The 20867-nt window shown below is 42.4% G+C and overlaps 1 protein-coding gene across 1 annotated transcript; it reads right to left on the reverse strand.

Moving 5' to 3' along the window:
• Positions 1 to 985: 985 nt before the first annotated feature.
• On the reverse strand, positions 986 to 2751 carry LOC127309583 (uncharacterized). Its single transcript, XM_071821350.1, has 3 exons — positions 1448 to 2751; positions 1191 to 1364; positions 986 to 1088 (listed from the first exon to the last, which is right to left on the reverse strand). Exon 1 carries the CDS (start codon positions 2714 to 2716, stop codon positions 1721 to 1723), a length of 996 nt encoding a protein of 331 aa, XP_071677451.1. The 5' UTR covers positions 2717 to 2751; the 3' UTR covers positions 986 to 1088; positions 1191 to 1364; positions 1448 to 1720.
• Between the last annotated feature and the right edge of the window lie 18116 nt (positions 2752 to 20867).

A 20867-nucleotide genomic window follows, 5' to 3' on the forward strand; every position in this document is an offset into this window, starting at 1 on the left:
CCCCCCCCTTTAGTCGCGGTTCCTTACGAACCGCGACTAAAGGCCCGTCCACGTGGGCCGCAGGCGAGCGCCAGGGCGGAGGACCTTTAGTCGCGGTTCTTCTGGCCAGCCGCGACTAAAGGCCTCCGCAGGGTTTAGGGTTTTAGCCCCCCTCCCCCTAAATCTGGTTTCTTTTTAATTTGTATTATTTTATTTCTTTTGGGTTTTAATTCTGAAGGAGTTTCACATATTTAGGCCAACCGCGACTAAAGGCCTCCGCAGGGTTTAGGGTTTTAGCCCCCCTCCCCCTAAATCTGGTTTCTTTTTAATTTGTATTATTTTATTTCTTTTGGGTTTTAATTTTGAAGGAGTTTCACATATTCTACGGTACTGTATACATACATGCATATGAATGTACAATTTCAAACAAATTTGAAATTAGAACCAAAAAGAATTCAAGAGGAATATACAATATATATTCAATATCGGATGACCATATACAATATATATTCAATATCGGATGACCATATACAATTTTGAACAAGTTAGTTACAAATTCTGGTGCATATAAAGTTCTACGTCATCGTAATAGTGTTCTCCTTTAGGATCGATGACTTCCCTCGCCAACCATCCAGCTAGTTCCTCTTGAAGTGGTCGGAAGCGAGCTTCTGGACTAAGCGTCTTCCGGAGGTTATTCCTCAGGATGTTGTTCTCACACGTCTGGTCCCGCTCATTGCAGTATCTCCGGATCCTCTCACAAACATAGTATCCACATAGGTTGGTCCCCGGTGGCTGAGTATCCCGCCGTCCGCACCGCCATTTTAAAATGTAGCTCTTTTTTGAATTCACCGACCTTGGTATCTACGAACCGTCTCCAAACCCTACGAGGCAAAGAAAATTAAATAAACAAGAGAGTTATTAATTAGTTACTTGATATTAGGAAATGATGAACGAAATAGGCCGATCGATATAGAGCGCAAATGAATGAAAATAATTACTTTTGCATCATTTTTCTCATGTCGCCCCAAAGCGCCGGATCCATATTCAGAGAGTCGTGGACGAGAACTGAGGAGGTCTGAACTTTAATTACCATAAGAATCCAGTGGAACCTGCGGACACGATACATGCACAGTCATGCATAACTCATCGATTAGCCACATACCATGCATGGAGTAAACAAAAGAGAATGTGCTCAAGACAGAAACACTCACCCAAAATGGTAAGGAAATAGAATATCACTTTTCTGTTGCTGTTTTCTAATAAACCGCCACAGGTCATCCTCCACGTCGGCGGGGTGGTGTTCTAACACATGTGAATTAACGATGTGTGGGTCAATGAACCCAACATCATGGATGTTCCTTATTCGCATTTCCCGCTTCTTCATTCTCGCATAATAGCGTACACAACAAGATAGTTAGGACAGTGCAGGCAATGAACGAGATGGGGTAGAAATTAATAAATCACTTACAGAACGTAGCAACTGATGATAGATTTGTCGAGGTCGCGCAGATTGAACAGCTGGAACAATTCACTCAGAGGAATTTGTACCCAGTAATGTTTGAAGTGATGCTCATATCTAACTTCCGCATAGATATAGTCTTTGGCGTTTTTATGTTTTATGTAACCCTTGTACCAATTTAGCAGACCTAGCATTTGTCGAGGTAGATCCCCTTCCTGCGCAGGCTCGACGAGAGGGCCATTCTTCACATATGTAAATACTACGTCCTTCATTGGCGCCTCATCAAGGCCTAGCAGTGCACGAAGAGTGATACCTAACTCGGCCGCTTGTTCTCTGGCACTCGTTACAGTCAATCCATGTCGCCGCAGCTGCTATGATATCGGGGGCATCCGGATCGGCGGCTTGCACTATGAGCGGGGCGATCGATTGTTTACTTTGTTCCCCGAGCTGGGCAACTTCTTTCCCCCTTTCTAATTTTGACTCGGCCTCGTCCTTCACGGCTTTCTTCTCCGCCAACTCTTTCCTGTTCTTGAACGCGAGTGCTTGCCTACGAAGTTCACGTAAATAGTCGTCAGGCAGATTCTTCGCGGCTTGGGACGGTGTGTTCAAAAATGACTTAGCCCACTGCTTTTCCTTGTCAGAATATACTGGCTTGGGCTCGCCCTCTATTTTCCTCTTGACGCTCGCCTTCCATTTCTCTAAATCAGCAGCCGCGCCCGCCTCGACTTCCTCGGCACTACTTTCCCAAGGCCTCGTGGGGAGAGGCTTCAGTGATACCTCCGGTACCTTTGTTTTCTTAGGTACGTAAGGGTCCGGGTTAATAACCCAGGACTGCTTCTGCTTCTTCGCCGGAGGTGGATTGGGGGGCGGTACCGGTGTCTGATCACCCGCCGGACGAGGACTGGGGGGCGGCGGCGTGGGCTGACGTGAATGAGGTGTATTAGGTGAAGCACCACCGCCACCGTCACCGCCACCGCCACCGTCACCGCCACCGCCACCGCCACCGTCACCGCCACCGCCACCACCACCACCGTACGGGGGTGGACTTGTTGGCGCCTCGCCTGGAAACTTGATAAATTTCTTCTGCCATAGAATGAACTGGCGCTTGACATCTCCAAGTCTTTTCACCCCTTCAGGTGTAGCAATGTCAATGTCCAGGTCCTCAAACCGTTGGACTATCTCCTCCACCGTCACACGAGCATAGCCATCTTGAATGGGGTTGTTGTGGTGGAGTGCTCCAGGTGGTAAAGCACTGCCGATGGCTACCTTCATGGACATGTTCCCGATAGGATAATACAGATGACATGCTTTCATCTCCTTTATATCGTCCACGGGGTAGCGAGGAGGCTCCGTGCCGAAGCAGGTGCATGTGAACATCTCTTGAGGAAGAGTAACCCTTCTGATTCTTACATTTAACACATGGACAGATAACAAAACCCTCCTGCTTGTTCGCATTAGCCACTACGAGGAAATCTTTCAAACCCGCACTGAACTCGCCGGAGAGTCGGTTACCGTACATCCATTGTCGATTCATCTGCATTATTATAATATAAAATATATAATTAACCATCATGCATTTGTTAAACTAACTAGCTACAAACAATATAAATTAAACAATGAACTACACACACATGCACATTTTATCAACGACACATCAAAGGTTCAAGTTGCTAACCGCGATCGAGGAGGAAAAAATAAATGAGAAAGCTCAAGTGTGGCTCCAACACTTCATATCATGTTTGTTTCATGCTCTTGGGGCATTTCATCAAACACCTTATGTGCATAAGAGGAACCAAAAGCAAACCTAACACCCACTTGTGAGCTTGTGAAGAGAATGGCACCAAATGGCTAAGTGTTGGCTGCTGGATGGGTATATATAGGGGAGGGGCTTTAGTCCCGGTTGGCCTGGCCAACCGCGACTAAAGGCCTTCGGGCACCTTTAGTCGCGGTTGGCCTGGCCAACCGCGACTAAAGACCCCCCACGTGCACCGGCTGGCCACCGAGCGCCCTGGGCCCAGGCCTTTGGTCGCGGTTCTCCTCCCGAACCGCGACTAAAGGTACCATTTGTCGCGGATCCTGCAGCATCGCGACTTATGGGGCTCACCCGAAGCCTGTTTTTCCACCAGTGGCGGCCTCGTCGCCCGCGCGACACGGCGGCTCGCGCACACATGCGAACGCACGTTAAAGAGGAACATCCCTCGCTAGCATGTCTGGTACGCTGCCATGCCAATGCCATACAATTCTTCTGCCACGGCCGGGACCAAGCTATAGCTGAGCTATGAGAGCTCACTGAGAAGAAGTTTTTTTACGTACGTCCAACCTGGCTAGCTTTGCACTGGATCGACCTGGATGGTCCAGATTGCGTGCCAATGGAATGGGGGAGAAAAGTATGCAGGGATTTTTCTCGTATGCGGTGCATGTATGCATTCGGTGTGCCCATGCTAGTATACCTTTACGGGACGACGTGTGGGACGAAGAGGGCTGATGCAGTTTGGTTTTCCACTTTTCCTTCCGTGATTTCAGGATCTTCATCCACTCAGGTATCCCTACATTACCGTAACTTTCAGCCCGTAGGAATTCTCCCGTATAACTAATCGTAAACAGGCTTGTTTTCTTCTTTGCCAAATGGATATGGAAATAGCGCCTGGTCTCTGGTGAGTACGCGCACGTTAAAGAGGTTTTATTTTTGCTACTATGGTTGATGAGTAAACTAGCAAAGCTTCGCTATTTAGGTACTAAAAATGTGTCTTCGTTATGCGATTATGCCACCATGTTTTGTATGCTTTTCTTTTTGTCATTTTGTTAAACGTTGAAGTTTTTTCGCATCAAAATGCCATTTATACAATTTTTATCGTTCGTTGGCCTAATATAATATGTCATTGGGAGGGGATTAGAAGGCAACATTTTTACATAGTTTCTAGGCATTAGGAAATTAGCCCCGGTCTTTTCCAAATCCTGGGTCCGCCACTGATCACTTGTACAGATCTAGCTTTTAAGACAGCTAATCGGCCACGGACATAATATAAACTGTGTGACCGCAACCTAGCTGAGATTCATGGAATACACATTGTCACTTAAGTTGCATACGTATCGTGTGCCTAAGTTTGACCATGTGGTTTGCGGATGCAAATTATGCACCTACCATGGCACCATCTCAAACGGGAGGGAAACAAAAATCGTGTGTATAGTATTGTTCATGTCAATATGTATAGCTACTAGGGCTTCCGCGCGCCAAGTTGCTTCATAAGTTTTCGCCGACATGTGCTCGCGGGCCTTCCATGTATGCTTATGGGGTGCATGTATTGGGTGTGACCATGCATACAAAAATATAAATGATGCTAATTTGATCATCAAGTGGTACCTCACATAAGCTGGCTAGATCGATGCCTACATATATAGGGTCAAATGATACACAGACTAATTAAGACACTACTAGTAGTAAGTAGGGTTAGATTAACCTGTTTTGAGACTGATCATAGTGTGTAGTAGAATCATGCATATGATACTAGCGTATGGTACTATCTGTATAATGCATGGTACTATTAACGTAGTATTTTCAGTCTCATTATATTCATTGATTTGTACAATCTCAATGCTTAATGATGTATCAAATTTGATAGACGTATTTTTTTAATTTGACATGTTATATTACAGCACTCCCTCAATACTGGTTTATTGTACCTCTAATGAAATCACATATATCCCAAACATTAGTCCCAGTTTAGCATTAGTCATTTTTTATAGCCTCCTCCCTATAATTTCTCCCTTGAAACTCTTCTTACTCGAAGCGAAGCCCTATGCATGTGCTTTGCATGCAAATTATCTGGCCTCCTAAAATTAGTGGACACAATTAACAACGTTAAAATGAGAAATTTAGAACCCAGCCGGTGGAGTTTTTCCACCTATAGAAGCTTGCTTTGGTCGCATAAGCTCAATAAATCAGTATGTAGTACTCATATCATTAATTACAATGGTATGTTACTAGTACCTAGCCATAATGGAGAGTAACATAGAGTAATAACATACACATGTTACTGCTTTATGTTACCACCATAATGGGTACTCCGTAGTACACATATACTAATATATTATAATGCAAAGTCATATTTATTAGGTTATAGACTCATCTTGTCTTGAGGTGTGCGATGTTACGATAATATAGCTAGTTACTACATCACTCTTTTTTTTTCATTTATTGGTATACCATGTCACTAAAACTTTTTGGGATGTGTGATGTTACTGTGATACTTGAAAGGATGGGAGGTCGACATGGAATAAATAAATTACACATCCAAGTAGCCCACCCTATTTTGTGTCAGAAAATAAGCACTCCCACTCTACAAGTTTGCTTGCTACGTAGCTAGAAATCGTTAGCTTGTTCGTTGAACAAGCAGATAATTAAGTTGAGAGTTGAGACCTGTAACATCAACCTTACGTGCCCACTTGGCATGCATGTGGAACTTTTCTATGCACGCCAAGCCATCTACGTGTTCATCGATCGCACGCAAGTAAAGCACTCGTGTTTAATACACTTTAATTAGAGATTTGTAATATGGCATATGATTAGCTGGATAGATAGGTAAAGCGTGCAAGTAAAGCTTTTCATGTACTCACCCTAGAGTTAATCATATGGCTAATGAGCTGCATGCCAGCACGCTGACGTACGTGGTGGCTGCTGAAGGTACATATCTGCAATTATGCATCATTCGTAACAAGAGCTGACGTTAGATGTGTAGTTTAGAGGCTGATAATGTGCAGGACAGCTTTTACATTATTTTTTGAAGGCGACACTGATAACTTTTCTTGGGACAGGGACAGTGATAGCGTCGATTAGATTTTTCTTTCACGTCGGACCAACTTCACTGGAAATAGCGAGGCAGATTGGAAAGTAATTACTACTGGAGACTCAAAACGTGATCCGGCCTAACTTATATATACGCATGCTTATACGAATGCCTAATTACCCTGCTCCCTCCGACCCTAAAGATTTTCCGTCGGTTCAATGAGCTTAAACATATTTAGCCTATATTTTGATTAAATTTGCGACAAGTATTCGCGATGGAGGTAGTAGCATACAATTGAGGCTTACATATCATATATTCAGAAAACTATAACCAGTGTTTTCTCGAAAATTATGCTAACAAGTGTGTCTACCATCCTCCTTTCTACACATATTAGCTGAAAACACTCCTACATTTGCCAAGGTTAATATTGCACTAATCTAGTATGGAGTATAAAGGTTTTGAATACATGCATGCGTCCCTGCAAAATATGTATACATGTGGAGAAATAATCACGCTAATAAATTATTAATCAATTTTCATAAGAAAATCAACTTCTTGCTGTTTTCTAATAAATTAATTGTATATTCCATGCATGTCACTACGGGGTAAAAACGCATTACCGTGTAGCCAATCATTGCCTCTTTGCCGTGCGCAGCAAGCAGCGCGCACGACAAAGGCACTTCGCACGGCAAGGTCTGAGAGCAGCGCACGGCAATGAATCCTTGCACGGCAAAGTCCGAAGTGGCGCACGGCAACGAATCCTTGCACGGCAAAGTTCAAAGAAAACGCACGGCAAAGAAACATCGACGGCAAAGTCCCTACACGCCGCACGACAAAGAAATACTACACGGCAAAAGCTCTGGGTGTTCCCGTGGCGCACCCTTTGCCGTGTGGACAGACAAGTTGCATGGCAAAGATAATATCGCACGGCAACGTCTTTGCCGTGCAAAATTCGCGACGCACACGGCAATGATGTTGTTGCCGTCAGATTGTTTGCCGTGTGGTCGCTGTCGTGCGACTACGCATGGCAAAGCCTTTGCCGGGTAAATAGGGGTCTTTGCGGTGTGATTTGTCGCATGGCAATGTCATGTTTTCCCGTAGTGTGTGTTACATTTGAAAGACTTTCCAAATTCTGGACAACCAACGTACAGAAGAATTTTTGTTTTGTGACGGTTTACATTTGCCCGTTAGGGTTATTAACTGTTCCAGGCCAAGTGGCTCGATCGATCTATAGTTCTTGTCACGATTAATGTTTGTTGACGGCTATCAGCGAGCCTCAAGAAAAATGATGGCAGTAAGGAACTAGATGACCGTTTACTATTCCGTCATCGGTGCCCAATTTCGTCTTTTACCTTGTTTGGATTGGATGGTTTAGCGACGTAGGCAATAAGCAATTTAACCTTTTGATTATGCCACGTACTTTCTGGTGGAAATAAAGCTGCATGATAGTTGACTAAAATAATTGTCTTTGTACCTAATTTAGATGTCGCTCAGACGCTCAGTTCGTAGTGAGTGAGAGTAGCTACACCTACACAAGACCAAATTGGCAAATACGGAATACATGCTGTCTTTTCAATGCAAAGTCCAAAACCGATCCAGAAATAAAATGAAAATAGATGATAAGATTTTAAATCATATTGGGTATTATGAATATTTTTTTCGACTGAAGGCTCGAGCAGAGCCCGGCTTAAGCCATCACGGTTAAAGTACACATAGTTCTAAACCACACGGACAACGACAAGAAACGAAGAAAGGAAAAAAAGCTGAGGTCCAGCCCAACAACATACATAAGCCACACTATGCTCTAGACATGAGAGCACACACAGAATACAACAGCTAGTGCCCCAACACCAGTCGCACGAAGAGCGCGAATCCGGGTAATCGCCTCCTCCACCGCTGCGGTCCTGGCTCCTAGCCACTGGCTTCCACACCTGTGTCAAGGTTCTTCGCCGCCGTCCTCTCCTGAGCCCGCTGAAGAACGGGTGTCGCTGAAGCAGTCCCCATGAGGCGCGCGCTCTTCCTGGCAGGCTCCGCAGGGGCCGTCTTGGTCCGACGTCTGCGCGGCACGCCCGCCTCGCTCCCAGTCGCCGGCGCGCCCTGGTCGACCACCTGGCCCTCAGCCTTCGCCTCCTGTTGGAGATATGCCCAAGAGGCAATAATAAAAGTGGTTATTATATATCTTTATGTTTATGATAAATGTTTATATACCATGCTATAATTGTATTAACCAAAACATTGATACATGTGTGATATGTAAACAACAAAGAGTCCCTAGTATGCCTCTTAACTAGCTTGTTGATTAATGGATGATTAGTTTCATAATCATGAACATTGGATGTTATTAATAACAAGGTTATATCATTGTATGAATGATGTAATGGACACACCCAATTAAGCGTAGCATAAGATCACGTCATTAAGTTATTTGCTATAAGCTTTCGATACATAGTTACCTAGTCCTTATGACCATGAGATCATGTAAATCACTTATACCGGAAATGTACTTTGATTACTGATACGCGTACAACACGCGTCCGTTGGGAACCCCAAGAGGAAGGTGTGATGCGTACAGCGGCAAGTTTTCCCTCAGTATGAAACCAAGGTTTATCGAACCAGTAGGAGCCAAGAAGCACGTTGAAGGTTGATGGCGGCGGGATGTAGTGCGGCGCAACACCAGGGATTCCGGCGCCAACGTGGAACCTGCACAACACAACCAAAGTACTTTGCCCCAACGAAACAGTGAGGTTGTCAATCTCACCGGCTTGCTGTAACAAAGGATTAGATGTATAGTGTGGATGATGATTGTTTGCAGAAAACAGTAGAACAGTATTGCAGTAGATTGTATTTCAGTATAGAGAATTGGACCGGGGTCCACAGTTCACTAGAGGTGTCTCTCCCATAAGATAAACAGCATGTTGGGTGAATAAATTACAGTTGGGCAATTGACAAATAAAGAGGGCATGACCATGCACATACATATTATGATGAGTATAGTGAGATTTAATTGGGCATTACGACAAAGTACATAGACCGCTATCCAGCATGCATCTATGCCTAAAAAGTCCACCTTCAAAGTTATCATCCGTACCCCCTCCAGTATTAAGTTGCTAACAACAGATAATTGCATTAAGTATTGCGCGTAATGTAATCAGTGACTATATCCTCGAACATAGCACTAATGTTTTATCCCTAGTGGCAACAGCACATCCATAATCTTAGAGATTTCTGTCACTTCCCCAGATTCACAGAGACATGAACCCACTATCGAGCATAAATACTCCCTCTTGGAGTTACAAGCATCTACTTGGCCAGAGCATCTACTAGTAACGGAGAGCATGCAAGATCATAAACAACACATAGACATAACTTTGATAATCAACATAACAAGTATTCTCTATTCATCGGATCCCAACAAACGCAACATATAGAATTACAGATAGATGATCTTGATCATGTTAGGCAGCTCACAAGATCCGACAATTAAGCACAATGAGGAGAAGACAACCATCTAGCTACTGCTATGGACCCATAGTCCAGGGGTAGACTACTCACACATCACTCCGGAGGCGACCATGGCGGCGTAGAGTCCTCCGGGAGATGATTCCCCTCTCCGGTAGGGTGCCGGAGGCGATCTCCTGAATCCCCCGAGATGGGATTGGCGGCGGCGGCGTCTCTGGAAGGTTTTCCATATCGTGGCTCTCGGTACTGGGGGTTTCGCGACGGAGGCTTTAAGTAGGCGGAAGGGCAGGTCAGGATGCGGCACGAGGGGCCCACACCACAGGGCCGCGCGGCCAGGGCAGGGGCCGCGCCGCCCTAGGGTGTGGCCACCTCGTGGCCCCACTTCGTCTCCTCTTCGGTCTTCTGGAAGCTTCGTGACAAAATAGGACCCTGGGCGTTGATTTCGTCCAATTCCGAGAATATTTCGTTACTAGGATTTCTGAAACCAAAAACAGCAGAAACAAAGAATCGGCACTTCGGCATCTTGTTAATAGGTTAGTTCCAGAAAATGCACGAATATGACATAAAGTGTGCATAAAACATGTAGATAACATCAATAATGTGGCATGGAACATAAGAAATTATCGATACGTCGGAGACGTATCAGCATCCCCAAGCTTAGTTCTGCTCGTCCCGAGCAGGTAAAACGGTAACAAAGATAATTTCTGGAGTGACATGCCATCATAACCTTGATCATACTATTTGTAAAGCATATGTAGTGAATGCAGCGATCAAAACAATGTATATGACATGAGTAAACAAGTGAATCATATAGCAAAGACATTTCATGAATAGTACTTCAAGACAAGCATCAATAAGTCTTGCATAAGAATTAACTCATAAAGCAATAAATCAAAGTAAAGGTATTGAAGCAACACAAAGGAAGATTAAGTTTCAGCGGTTGCTTTCAACTTGTAACATGTATATCTCATGGATATTGTCAACATAGAGTAATATAATAAGTGCAATATGCAAGTATGTAGGAATCAATGCACAGTTCACACAAGTGTTTGCTTCTTGAGGTGGAGAGAAATAGGTGAACTGACTCAACAATGAAAGTAAAAGAATGGTCCTCCATAGAGGAAAAGCATCGATTGCTATATTTGTGCTAGAGCTTTGATTTTGAAAACATGAAACAATTTTGTCAACGGTAGTAATAAAGCATATGTATCATGTAAATTATATCTTACAAGTTGCAAGCCTCATGCATAGTATGCTAATAGTGCCCGCACCTTGTCCTAATTAGCTTGGACTACCGGATCATCGCAATACACATGTTTTAACCAAGTGTCACAAAGGGGTACCTCTATGCCGCATGTACAAAGGTCTAAGGAGAAAGCTCGCATTAGATTTCTCGCTATTGATTATTCTCAACTTAGACATCCATACCGGGACAACATAGACAACAGATAATGGACTCCTCTTTTATGCATAAGCATGTAACAACAATTAATAATTTTCTCATATGAGATTGAGGATATATGTCCAAAACTGAAACTTCCACCATGGATCATGGCTTTAGTTAGCGGCCCAATGTTCTTCTCTAACAATATGCATGCTTAACCATAAGGTGGTAGATCTCTCTTACTTCAGACAAGACGAACATGCATAGCAACTCACATTAAATTCAACAAAGAGTAGTTGATGGCGTCCCCAGTGAACATGGTTATCGCACAACAAGTAACTTAATAAGAGATAAAGTGCATAAGTACATATTCAATACCACAATAGTTTTTAAGCTATTTGTCCCATGAGCTATATATTGCAAAGGTGAATGATGGAATTTTAAAGGTAGCACTCAAGCAATTTACTTTGGAATGGCGGAAAAATACCATGTAGTAGGTAGGTATGTTGGACACAAATGGCATAGTGGTTGGCTCAAGGATTTTGGATGCATGAGAAGTAATCCCTCTCGATACAAGGTTTAGGCTAGCAAGGCTATTTGAAACAAACACAAGGATGAATCGGTGCAGCAAAACTCACATAAAAGACATATTGTAAACATTATAAGACTTTACACCATCTTCCTTGTTGTTCAAACTCAATACTAGAAATTATCTAGACCTTAGAGAGACCAAATATGCAAACCAAATTTTAGCATGCTCTATGTATTTCTTCATTAATGGGTGCAAAGTATATGATGCAAGAGCTTAAACATGAGCACAACAATTGCCAAGTATCACATTACCCAAGACATTATAGCAAATTACTACATGTATCATTTTCCAATTCCAACCATATAACAATTTAACGAAGAAGAAACTTCGCCATGAATACTATGAGTAGAAAAAAAGGACATACTTGTCCATATGCTACAGCGGAGCGTGTCTCTCTCCCACAAGGTTAATGCTAGGATCCATTTTATTCAAACAAAACAAAAAAAACAAAAACAAACCGACGCTCCAAGCAAAGCACATAAGATGTGATGGAATAAAAATATAGTTTCAGGGGAGGAACCTGATAATGTTGTTTATGAAGAAGGGGATGCCTTGGGCATCCCCATGCTTAGACGCTTGAGTCTTCTTAGAATATGCAGGGGTGAACCACCGGGGCATCCCCAAGCTTAGAGCTTTCACTCTCCTTGATCATGTTGCATCATACTCCTCTCTTGATCCTTGAAAACTTCCTCCACACCAAACTTAGAACAACTCATTAGAGGGTTAGTGGACAATAAAAATTAACATGTTCAGAGGTGACACAATCATTCTTAACACTTCTGGACATTGCATAAAGCTACTGGACATTAATGGATCAAAGAAATTCATCCAACATAGCAAAAGAGGCAATGCGAAATAAAAGGCAGCATCTGTCAAAACAGAACAGTTCGTATTGACAAATTTTATCGAGGCACCAGACTTGCTCAAATGAAAATGCTCAAATTGAATGAAAGTTGCGTACATATCTGAGGATCACTCACGTAAATTGGCATAATTTTCTGAGTTACCTACAGAGAAAACAGCCCAGATTCGTGACAGCAAAGAAATCTGTTTCTGCGCAGTAATCCAAATCTAGTATGAACTTTACTATCAAGGACTTTACTTGGCACAACAAAACACTAAACTAAGATAAGGAGAGGTTGCTACAGTAGTAAACAACTTCCAAGATACAAAATAAAAACAAAGTACTGTAGTAAAAAACCATGGGTTGTCTCCCATAAGCGCTTTTCTTTAACGCCTTTCAGCTAGGCGCAGAAAGTGTGTATCAAGTATTATCGGAGGGTGGTGCATCTACAGCGGGATACGGAGTTTTCTCAACCAGGCATAGTATATTAGATACATAAGTTTTAGCGTCCCCCTTTTCATTAGTCTTGGGCTTGCTACTCTCATCAAACAAATTTTCAGGAACAAGCCAAGCATAATTATTTTCTAGTGCATCATTCATCGCTAGGAGCTTACATGGTATTGGTGCTTTGATCTCCCCACCATCATTAATATTATTAGTGTACTTTATTCTATCCATATCCATCTTTTCAAAGAGACTAACAAAATTGGTATAAGAACCAAGCATATTATATTTAGCAAAGACCTTTCTAGCCTCTCTTGCTATACCACCAAATTCTCTAAGAAGGGTTTCTAAAACAAAGTCTTTCTTTTCCCCTTCTTCCATATCACCGAGTGTAAGAAACATGTGTTGGATTATAGGATTGAGATTAAAAAATTTAGTTTCCATCATACGAACTAAAGCAGCAGCGGCAATTTCATAAGTAGGAGCAAGTTCTACCAAGTGTCTATCTTCAAAATCTTCAACGGTACTGGCATGATTGAAAAATTCTTCTATATTATTTCTCCCAATTATAGACCCACGTCCTACCGGTATGTCTTTCATGGTAAAATTAAAAGGAAACATGATGAATCAAGTAAAGCAAATACAAGTAACTAATTTTTTTGTGTTTTTGATATAGCAAACAAGATAGCAAATAAAGTAAAACTAGCAACTAATTTTTTTGTATTTTGATTTAGTGCAGCAAACAAAGTAGTAAATAAAACTAAGCAAGACAAAAACAAAGTAAAGAGATTGGGAAGTGGATACTCCCCTTGCAGCGTGTCTTGATCTCCCGGGCAACGGCGCCAGAAAAAGTGCTTGATACGCGTACAACACGCGTCCGTTGGGAACCCCAAGAGGAAGGTGTGATGCGTACAGCGGCAAGTTTTCCCTCAGTATGAAACCAAGGTTTATCGAACCAGTAGGAGCCAAGAAGCACGTTGAAGGTTGATGGCGGCGGGATGTAGTGCGGCGCAACACCAGGGATTCCGGCGCCAACGTGGAACCTGCACAACACAACCAAAGTACTTTGCCCCAACGAAACAGTGAGGTTGTCAATCTCACCGGCTTGCTGTAACAAAGGATTAGATGTATAGTGTGGATGATGATTGTTTGCAGAAAACAGTAGAACAGTATTGCAGTAGATTGTATTTCAGTATAGAGAATTGGACCGGGGTCCACAGTTCACTAGAGGTGTCTCTCCCATAAGATAAACAGCATGTTGGGTGAACAAATTACAGTTGGGCAATTGACAAATAAAGAGGGCATGACCATGCACATACATATTATGATGAGTATAGTGAGATTTAATTGGGCATTACGACAAAGTACATAGACCGCTATCTAGCATGCATCTATGCCTAAAAAGTCCACCTTCAGGTTATCATCCGAACCCCCTCCAGTATTAAGTTGCTAACAACAGACAATTGCATTAAGTATTGCGCGTAATGTAATCAGTGACTATATCCTCGAACATAGCACTAATGTTTTATCCCTAGTGGCAACAGCACATCCATAATCTTAGAGATTTCTGTCACTTCCCCAGATTCACGGAGACATGAACCCACTATCGAGCATAAATACTCCCTCTTGGAGTTACAAGCATCTACTTGGCCAGAGCATCTACTAGTAACGGAGAGCATTGATGTCTACTTCCCCCTCCTTTTCCTGTAGACAGTGTTGGGCCTCCAAGAGCAGAGGTTTGTAGAACAGCAGCAAGTTTTCCCTTAAGTGGATTACCCAAGGTTTATCGAACTCAGGGAGGAAGAGGTCAAAGATATCCCTCTCATGCAACCCTGCAACCACAAAGCAAGAAGTCTCTTGTGTCCCCAACACACCTAATAGGTGCACTAGTTCGGCGAAGAGATAGTGAAATACAGGTGGTATAAATATATATGAGCAGTAGCAACGGTGCTTAAAATAGCTTGCTGGCGTGTAGTTGATGGTGGTAGTATTGCAGCAGTAGTAACACAAGAAACAAGAAACAAGCAGTAGTAACGCAGCAGTATTTAGGAACAAGGCCTAGGGATTAGACTTTCACTAGTGGACACTCTCAACATTGATCACATAACAGAACAGATAAATGCATACTCTACACTCTTGTTGGATGATGAACGCATTGCGTAGGATTACACGAACCCTCAATGCCGGAGTTAACAAGCTCCACAATTTGTTCATATTTAAGTAACCTTATAGTGTAAGATAGATCAATACAACTAAACCAAGTACTAACATAGCATGCACACTGTCACCTTCATGCATATGTAGGAGGAATAGATCACATCAATATTATCATAGCAATAGTTAACTTCATAATCTACAGGAGATCATGATCATAGCATAAACCAAGTACTAACACGGTGCACACACTGTCACCTTTACACACGTGCAGGAGGAATAGAACTACTTTAATAACTTTGCTAGAGTAGCACATAGATAAATTGTGATACAAACTCATATGAATCTCAATCATGTAAAGCAGCTCATGAGATTATTGTATTGAGGTACATAGGAGAGAGATGAACCACATAGCTACCGGTACAGCCCCGAGCCTCGATGGAGAACTACTCCCTCCTCATGGGAGCAGCAGCGGTGATGAAGATGGCGGTGGAGATGGCAGCGGTGTCGATGGAGAAGCCTTCCGGGGGCACTTCCCCGCTCCGGCAGCGTGCCGGAACAGAGACTCCTGTCCCCCAGATCTTGGCCTCGCGATGGCGGCGGCTCTGGAAGGTTTCGTGGTTTTCGTCGAACGTATCGTGGTTTTCGATCCAGGGCTTTAAATAGGCGAAGAGGCGGCGCAGAGGGTCGAAGGGGCGACGACACCATAGGGCGGCGCGGCCAGGGCCTAGGCCGCGCCGGCCTATGGTCTGGGGGCCCAGTGCCCCCCCTCTGGTCCTTCCCGGGTGTTCTGGATGCTTCCGGTGAAAATAGGAACTTGGGCGTTGATTTCGTCCGATTCCGAGAATATTTCGTTACTAGGATTTCTGAAACCAAAAATAGCAGAAAACAGGAACTGGCACTTCGGCATCTTGTTAATAGGTTAGTTCCAGAAAATGCACGAATATGACATAAAGTGTGCATAAAACATGTAGATAACATCAATAATGTGGCATGGAACATAAGAAATTATCGATACGTCGGAGACGTATCAGCATCCCCAAGCTTAGTTACGCTCGTCCCGAGCGAGTAAAACGATAACACATATAATTTCTGGAGTGACATGCCATCATAATCTTGATCATACTATTTGTAAAGCATATGTAGTGAATGCAGCGATCAAAACAATGTATATGACATGAGTAAACAAGTGAATCATAAAGCAAAGACTTTTCATGAATAGCACTTCAAGACAAGCATCAATAAGTCTCGCATAAGAGTTAACTCATAAAGCAATAATTCAAAGTAAAAGCATTGAAGCAACACAAAGGAAGATTAAGTTTCAGCGGTTGCTTTCAACTTGTAACATGTATATCTCATGGATATTGTCAACATAGAGTAATATAATAAGTGCAATATGCAAGTATGTAGGAATCAATGCACAGTTCACACAAGTGTTTGCTTCTTGAGGTGGAGAGAAATAGGTGAACTGACTCAACATTGAAAGTAAAAGAATGGTCCTCCATAGAGGAAAAGCATCGATTGCTATATTTGTGCTAGAGCTTTGATTTTGAAAACATGAAACAATTTTGTCAACGGTAGTAATAAAGCATATGTATCATGTAAATTATATCTTATAAGTTGCAAGCCTCATGCATAGTGTACTAATAGTGCCCGCACCTTGTCCTAATTAGCTTGGACTACCGGATCATCACAATGCAGATGTTTTAACCAAGTGTCACAAAGGGGTACCTCTATGCCGCCTGTACAAAGGTCTAAGGAGAAAGCTCGCATTGGATTTCTCGCTATTGATTATTCTCAACTTAAACATCCATACCGGGACAACATAGATAACAGATAATGGACTCCTCTTTTATGCATAAGCATGTAACAACAATTAATAATTTTCTCATATGAGATTGAGGATATATGTCCAAAACTGAAACTTCCACCATGGATCGTGGCTTTAGTTAGCGGCCCAATGTTCTTCTCTAACAATATGCATGCTTAACCATAAGGTGGTAGATCTCTCTTACTTCAGACAAGACGAACATGCATAGCAACTCACATGAAATTCAACAAAGAATAGTTGATGGCGTCCCCAATGAACATGGTTATCGCACAACGAGCAACTTAATAAGAGATAAAGTGCATAAGTACATATTCAATACCACAATAGTTTTTAAGCTATTTGTCCCATGAGCTATATATTGCAAAGGTGGATGATGGAATTTTAAAGGTAGCACTCAAGCAATTTACTTTGGAATGGCGGGGAAATACCATGTAGTAGGTAGGTATGGTGGACACAAATGGCATAGTGGTTGGCTCAAGTATTTTGGATGCATGAGAGGTAATCCCTCTCGATACAAGGCTTAGGCTAGCAAGGCTTATTTGGAACAAACACAAGGATGAACCGGTGCAGCAAAACTCACATAAAAGACATATTGAAAACATTATAAGACTCTACACCGTCTTCCTTGTTGTTCAAACTCAATACTAGAAATTATCTAGACCTTAGAGAAACCAAATATGCAAACCAAATTTTAGCATGCTCTATGTATTTCTTCATTAATAGGTGCAAAGTATATGATGCAAGAGCTTAAACATGAGCACAACAATTGCCAAGTATCACATTACCCAAGACATTTATAGCAATTACTACATGTATCATTTTCCAATTCCAACCATATAACAATTAACGAAGCAGTTTCAACCTTCGCCATGAAAATTAAGAGCTAAGAACACATGTGTTCATATGAACCAGCGGAGCGTGTCTCTCTCCCACACAAGCATTTATTCAAACAAAAACAAAAACGAAAGCACACCGACGCTCCAAGCAAAGCACATAAGATGTGATGGAATAAAAATATAGTTTCAGGGGAGGAACCTGATAATGTTGTCGATGAAGAAGGGGATGCCTTGGGCATCCCCAAGCTTAGACGCTTGAGTCTTCTTAGAATATGCAGGGGTGAACCACCGGGGCATCCCCAAGCTTAGAGCTTTCACTCTTCTTGATCGTAGTATATCATCCTCCTCTCTTGATCCTTGAAAACTTCCTCCACACCAAACTTAGAACAACTCATTAGAGGGTTAGTGACAATAAAAATTAACATATTCAGAGGTGACACAATCATTCTTAACACTTCTGGACATTGCATAAAGCTACTGGACATTAGTGGATCAAAGAAATTCATCCAACATAGCAAAAGAGGCAATGCGAAATAAAAGGCAGAATCTGTCAAAACAGAACAGTTCGTATTGACGAATTTTATTAGGCCACCAAACTTGCTCAAATGAAAATGCTCAAATTGAATGAAAGTTGCGTACATATCTGAGGATCATGCACGTAAATTGGCTTAATTTTCTGAGTTACCTACAGGGAGGTAGACCCAGATTCGTGACAGCAAAGAAATCTGGAACTGCGCAGTAATCCAAATATAGTACTTACTTTTCTATCAACGGCTTTACTTGGCACAACAAAACACAAAACTAAGATAAGGAGAGGTTGCTACAGTAGTAAACAACTTCCAAGACACAAATATAAAACAAAATACTGTAGCAAAATAACACATGGGTTATCTCCCAAGAAGTTCTTTTCTTTATAGCCATTAAGATGGGCTCAGCAGTTTTAATGATGCACTCGGAAGAAATAGTATTTGAAGCAAAAGAGAGCATCAAGAGGCAAATTCAAAACACAGTTAAGTCTAACATGCTTCCTATGCATAGGAATCTTGTAAATAAACAAGTTCATGAAGAGCAAAGTAACAAGCATAGGAAGATAAAACAAGTGTAGCTTCAAAAATTTCAGCACATAGAGAGGTATTTTAGTAACATGAAAATTTCTACAACCATATTTTCCTCTCTCATAATAACTTTCAGTAGCATCATGAGCAAACTCAACAATGTAACTATCACACAAAGCATTCTTATCATGAGTCTCATGCATAAAATTATTACTCTCCACATAAGCATAATCAATTTTATTAGTAATAGTGGGAGCAAATTCAACAAAGTAGCTATCATTATTATTCTCATCAAGTGTAGGAGGCATAGTATAATCACAACAACATTCACTCTCCATAGTAGGTGGCACCAAAAGACCACTATCATTATAATCATCATAAATAGGAGGCAAAGTATCATCAAAGAAAATTTTCTCCTCAATGCTTGGTGGACTAAAAAGATCATGCTCATCAAAACCAGCTTCCCCAAGCTTAGAATTTTCCATATCATTAGCAACAATGGTATTCAAAGTGTTCATACTAACATGTTCCATGGGTTTTTTAATTTTCGGATCAAACCATCCATGTCTTAAATCAGAAAATAGAGTAAAAAGCTCATTGTTGTCCATTATGCCAAACTAGTGTAAACAAGAAACAAAAAGATGCAATTGCAGGATCTAAAGGAAATAGCTTTGAGTACTTACGGCGCCGGGAAATAGCTTAGTAGCCGAGATCCGGAGTGTGAGTACCTTTTACCTTTCCTTCCCCAAGCAACGGCGCCGTAAAATAGCTTGATGTCTACTTCCCCCTCCTTTTCCTGTAGACAGTGTTGGGCCTCCAAGAGCAGAGGTTTGTAGAACAGCAGCAAGTTTTCCCTTAAGTGGATCACCCAAGGTTTATCGAACTCAGGGAGGAAGAGGTCAAAGATATCCCTCTCATGCAACCCTGCAACCACAAAGCAAGAAGTCTCTTGTGTCCCCAGCACACCTAATAGGTGCACTAGTTCGGCGAAGAGATAGTGAAATACAGGTGGTATAAATATATATGAGCAGTAGCAATGGTGCCAGAAAATAGCTTGCTGGCGTGTAGTTGATGGTGGTAGTATTGCAGCAGTAGTAACACAGTAAAACAGTAAACAAGCAGTAGTAACGCAGCAGTATTTAGGAACAAGGCCTAGGGATTAGACTTTCACTAGTGGACACTCTCAACATTGATCACATAGCAGAACAGATAAATGCATACTCTACACTCTTGTTGGATGATGAACGCATTGCGTAGGATTACACGAACCCTCAATGCCGGAGTTAACAAGCTCCACAATTTGTTCATATTTAAGTAACCTTATAGTGTAAGATAGATCAATACAACTAAACCAAGTACTAACATAGCATGCACACTGTCACCTTCATGCATATGTAGGAGGAATAGATCACATCAATATTATCATAGCAATAGTTAACTTCATAATCTACAGGAGATCATGATCATAGCATAAACCAAGTACTAACACGGTGCACACACTGTCACCTTTACACACGTGCAGGAGGAATAGAACTACTTTAATAACTTTGCTAGAGTAGCACATAGATAAATTGTGATACAAACTCATATGAATCTCAATCATGTAAAGCAGCTCATGAGATTATTGTATTGAGGTACATAGGAGAGAGATGAACCACATAGCTACCGGTACAGCCCCGAGCCTCGATGGAGAACTACTCCCTCCTCATGGGAGCAGCAGCGGTGATGAAGATGGCGGTGGAGATGGCAGCGGTGTCGATGGAGAAGCCTTCCGGGGGCACTTCCCCGCTCCGGCAGCGTGCCGGAACAGAGACTCCTGTCCCCCAGATCTTGGCCTCGCGATGGCGGCGGCTCTGGAAGGTTTCTGTGGTTTTCGTCGAACGTATCAGGGTTTTCGATCCAGGGGCTTTAAATAGGCGAAGAGGCGGCGCAGGAGGGTCGAAGGGGTGACAACACCATAGGGCGGCGCGGCCAGGGCCTGGGCCGCGCCGGCCTATGGTCTGGGGGCCCAGTGCCCCCCCTCTGGTCCTTCCCGGGTGTTCTGGA

Source organism: Lolium perenne, chromosome 6 (genome assembly GCF_019359855.2).
Source record: "Lolium perenne isolate Kyuss_39 chromosome 6, Kyuss_2.0, whole genome shotgun sequence".
NCBI classification, from domain to species: Eukaryota; Viridiplantae; Streptophyta; class Magnoliopsida; order Poales; family Poaceae; genus Lolium; species Lolium perenne.

Bases quoted from the DNA above. Each gene is read 5' to 3' on its own strand.
- LOC127309583 (XM_071821350.1), bottom strand. From the start codon at position 2,716: ATGTCCATGAAGGTAGCCATCGGCAGTGCTTTACCACCTGGAGCACTC.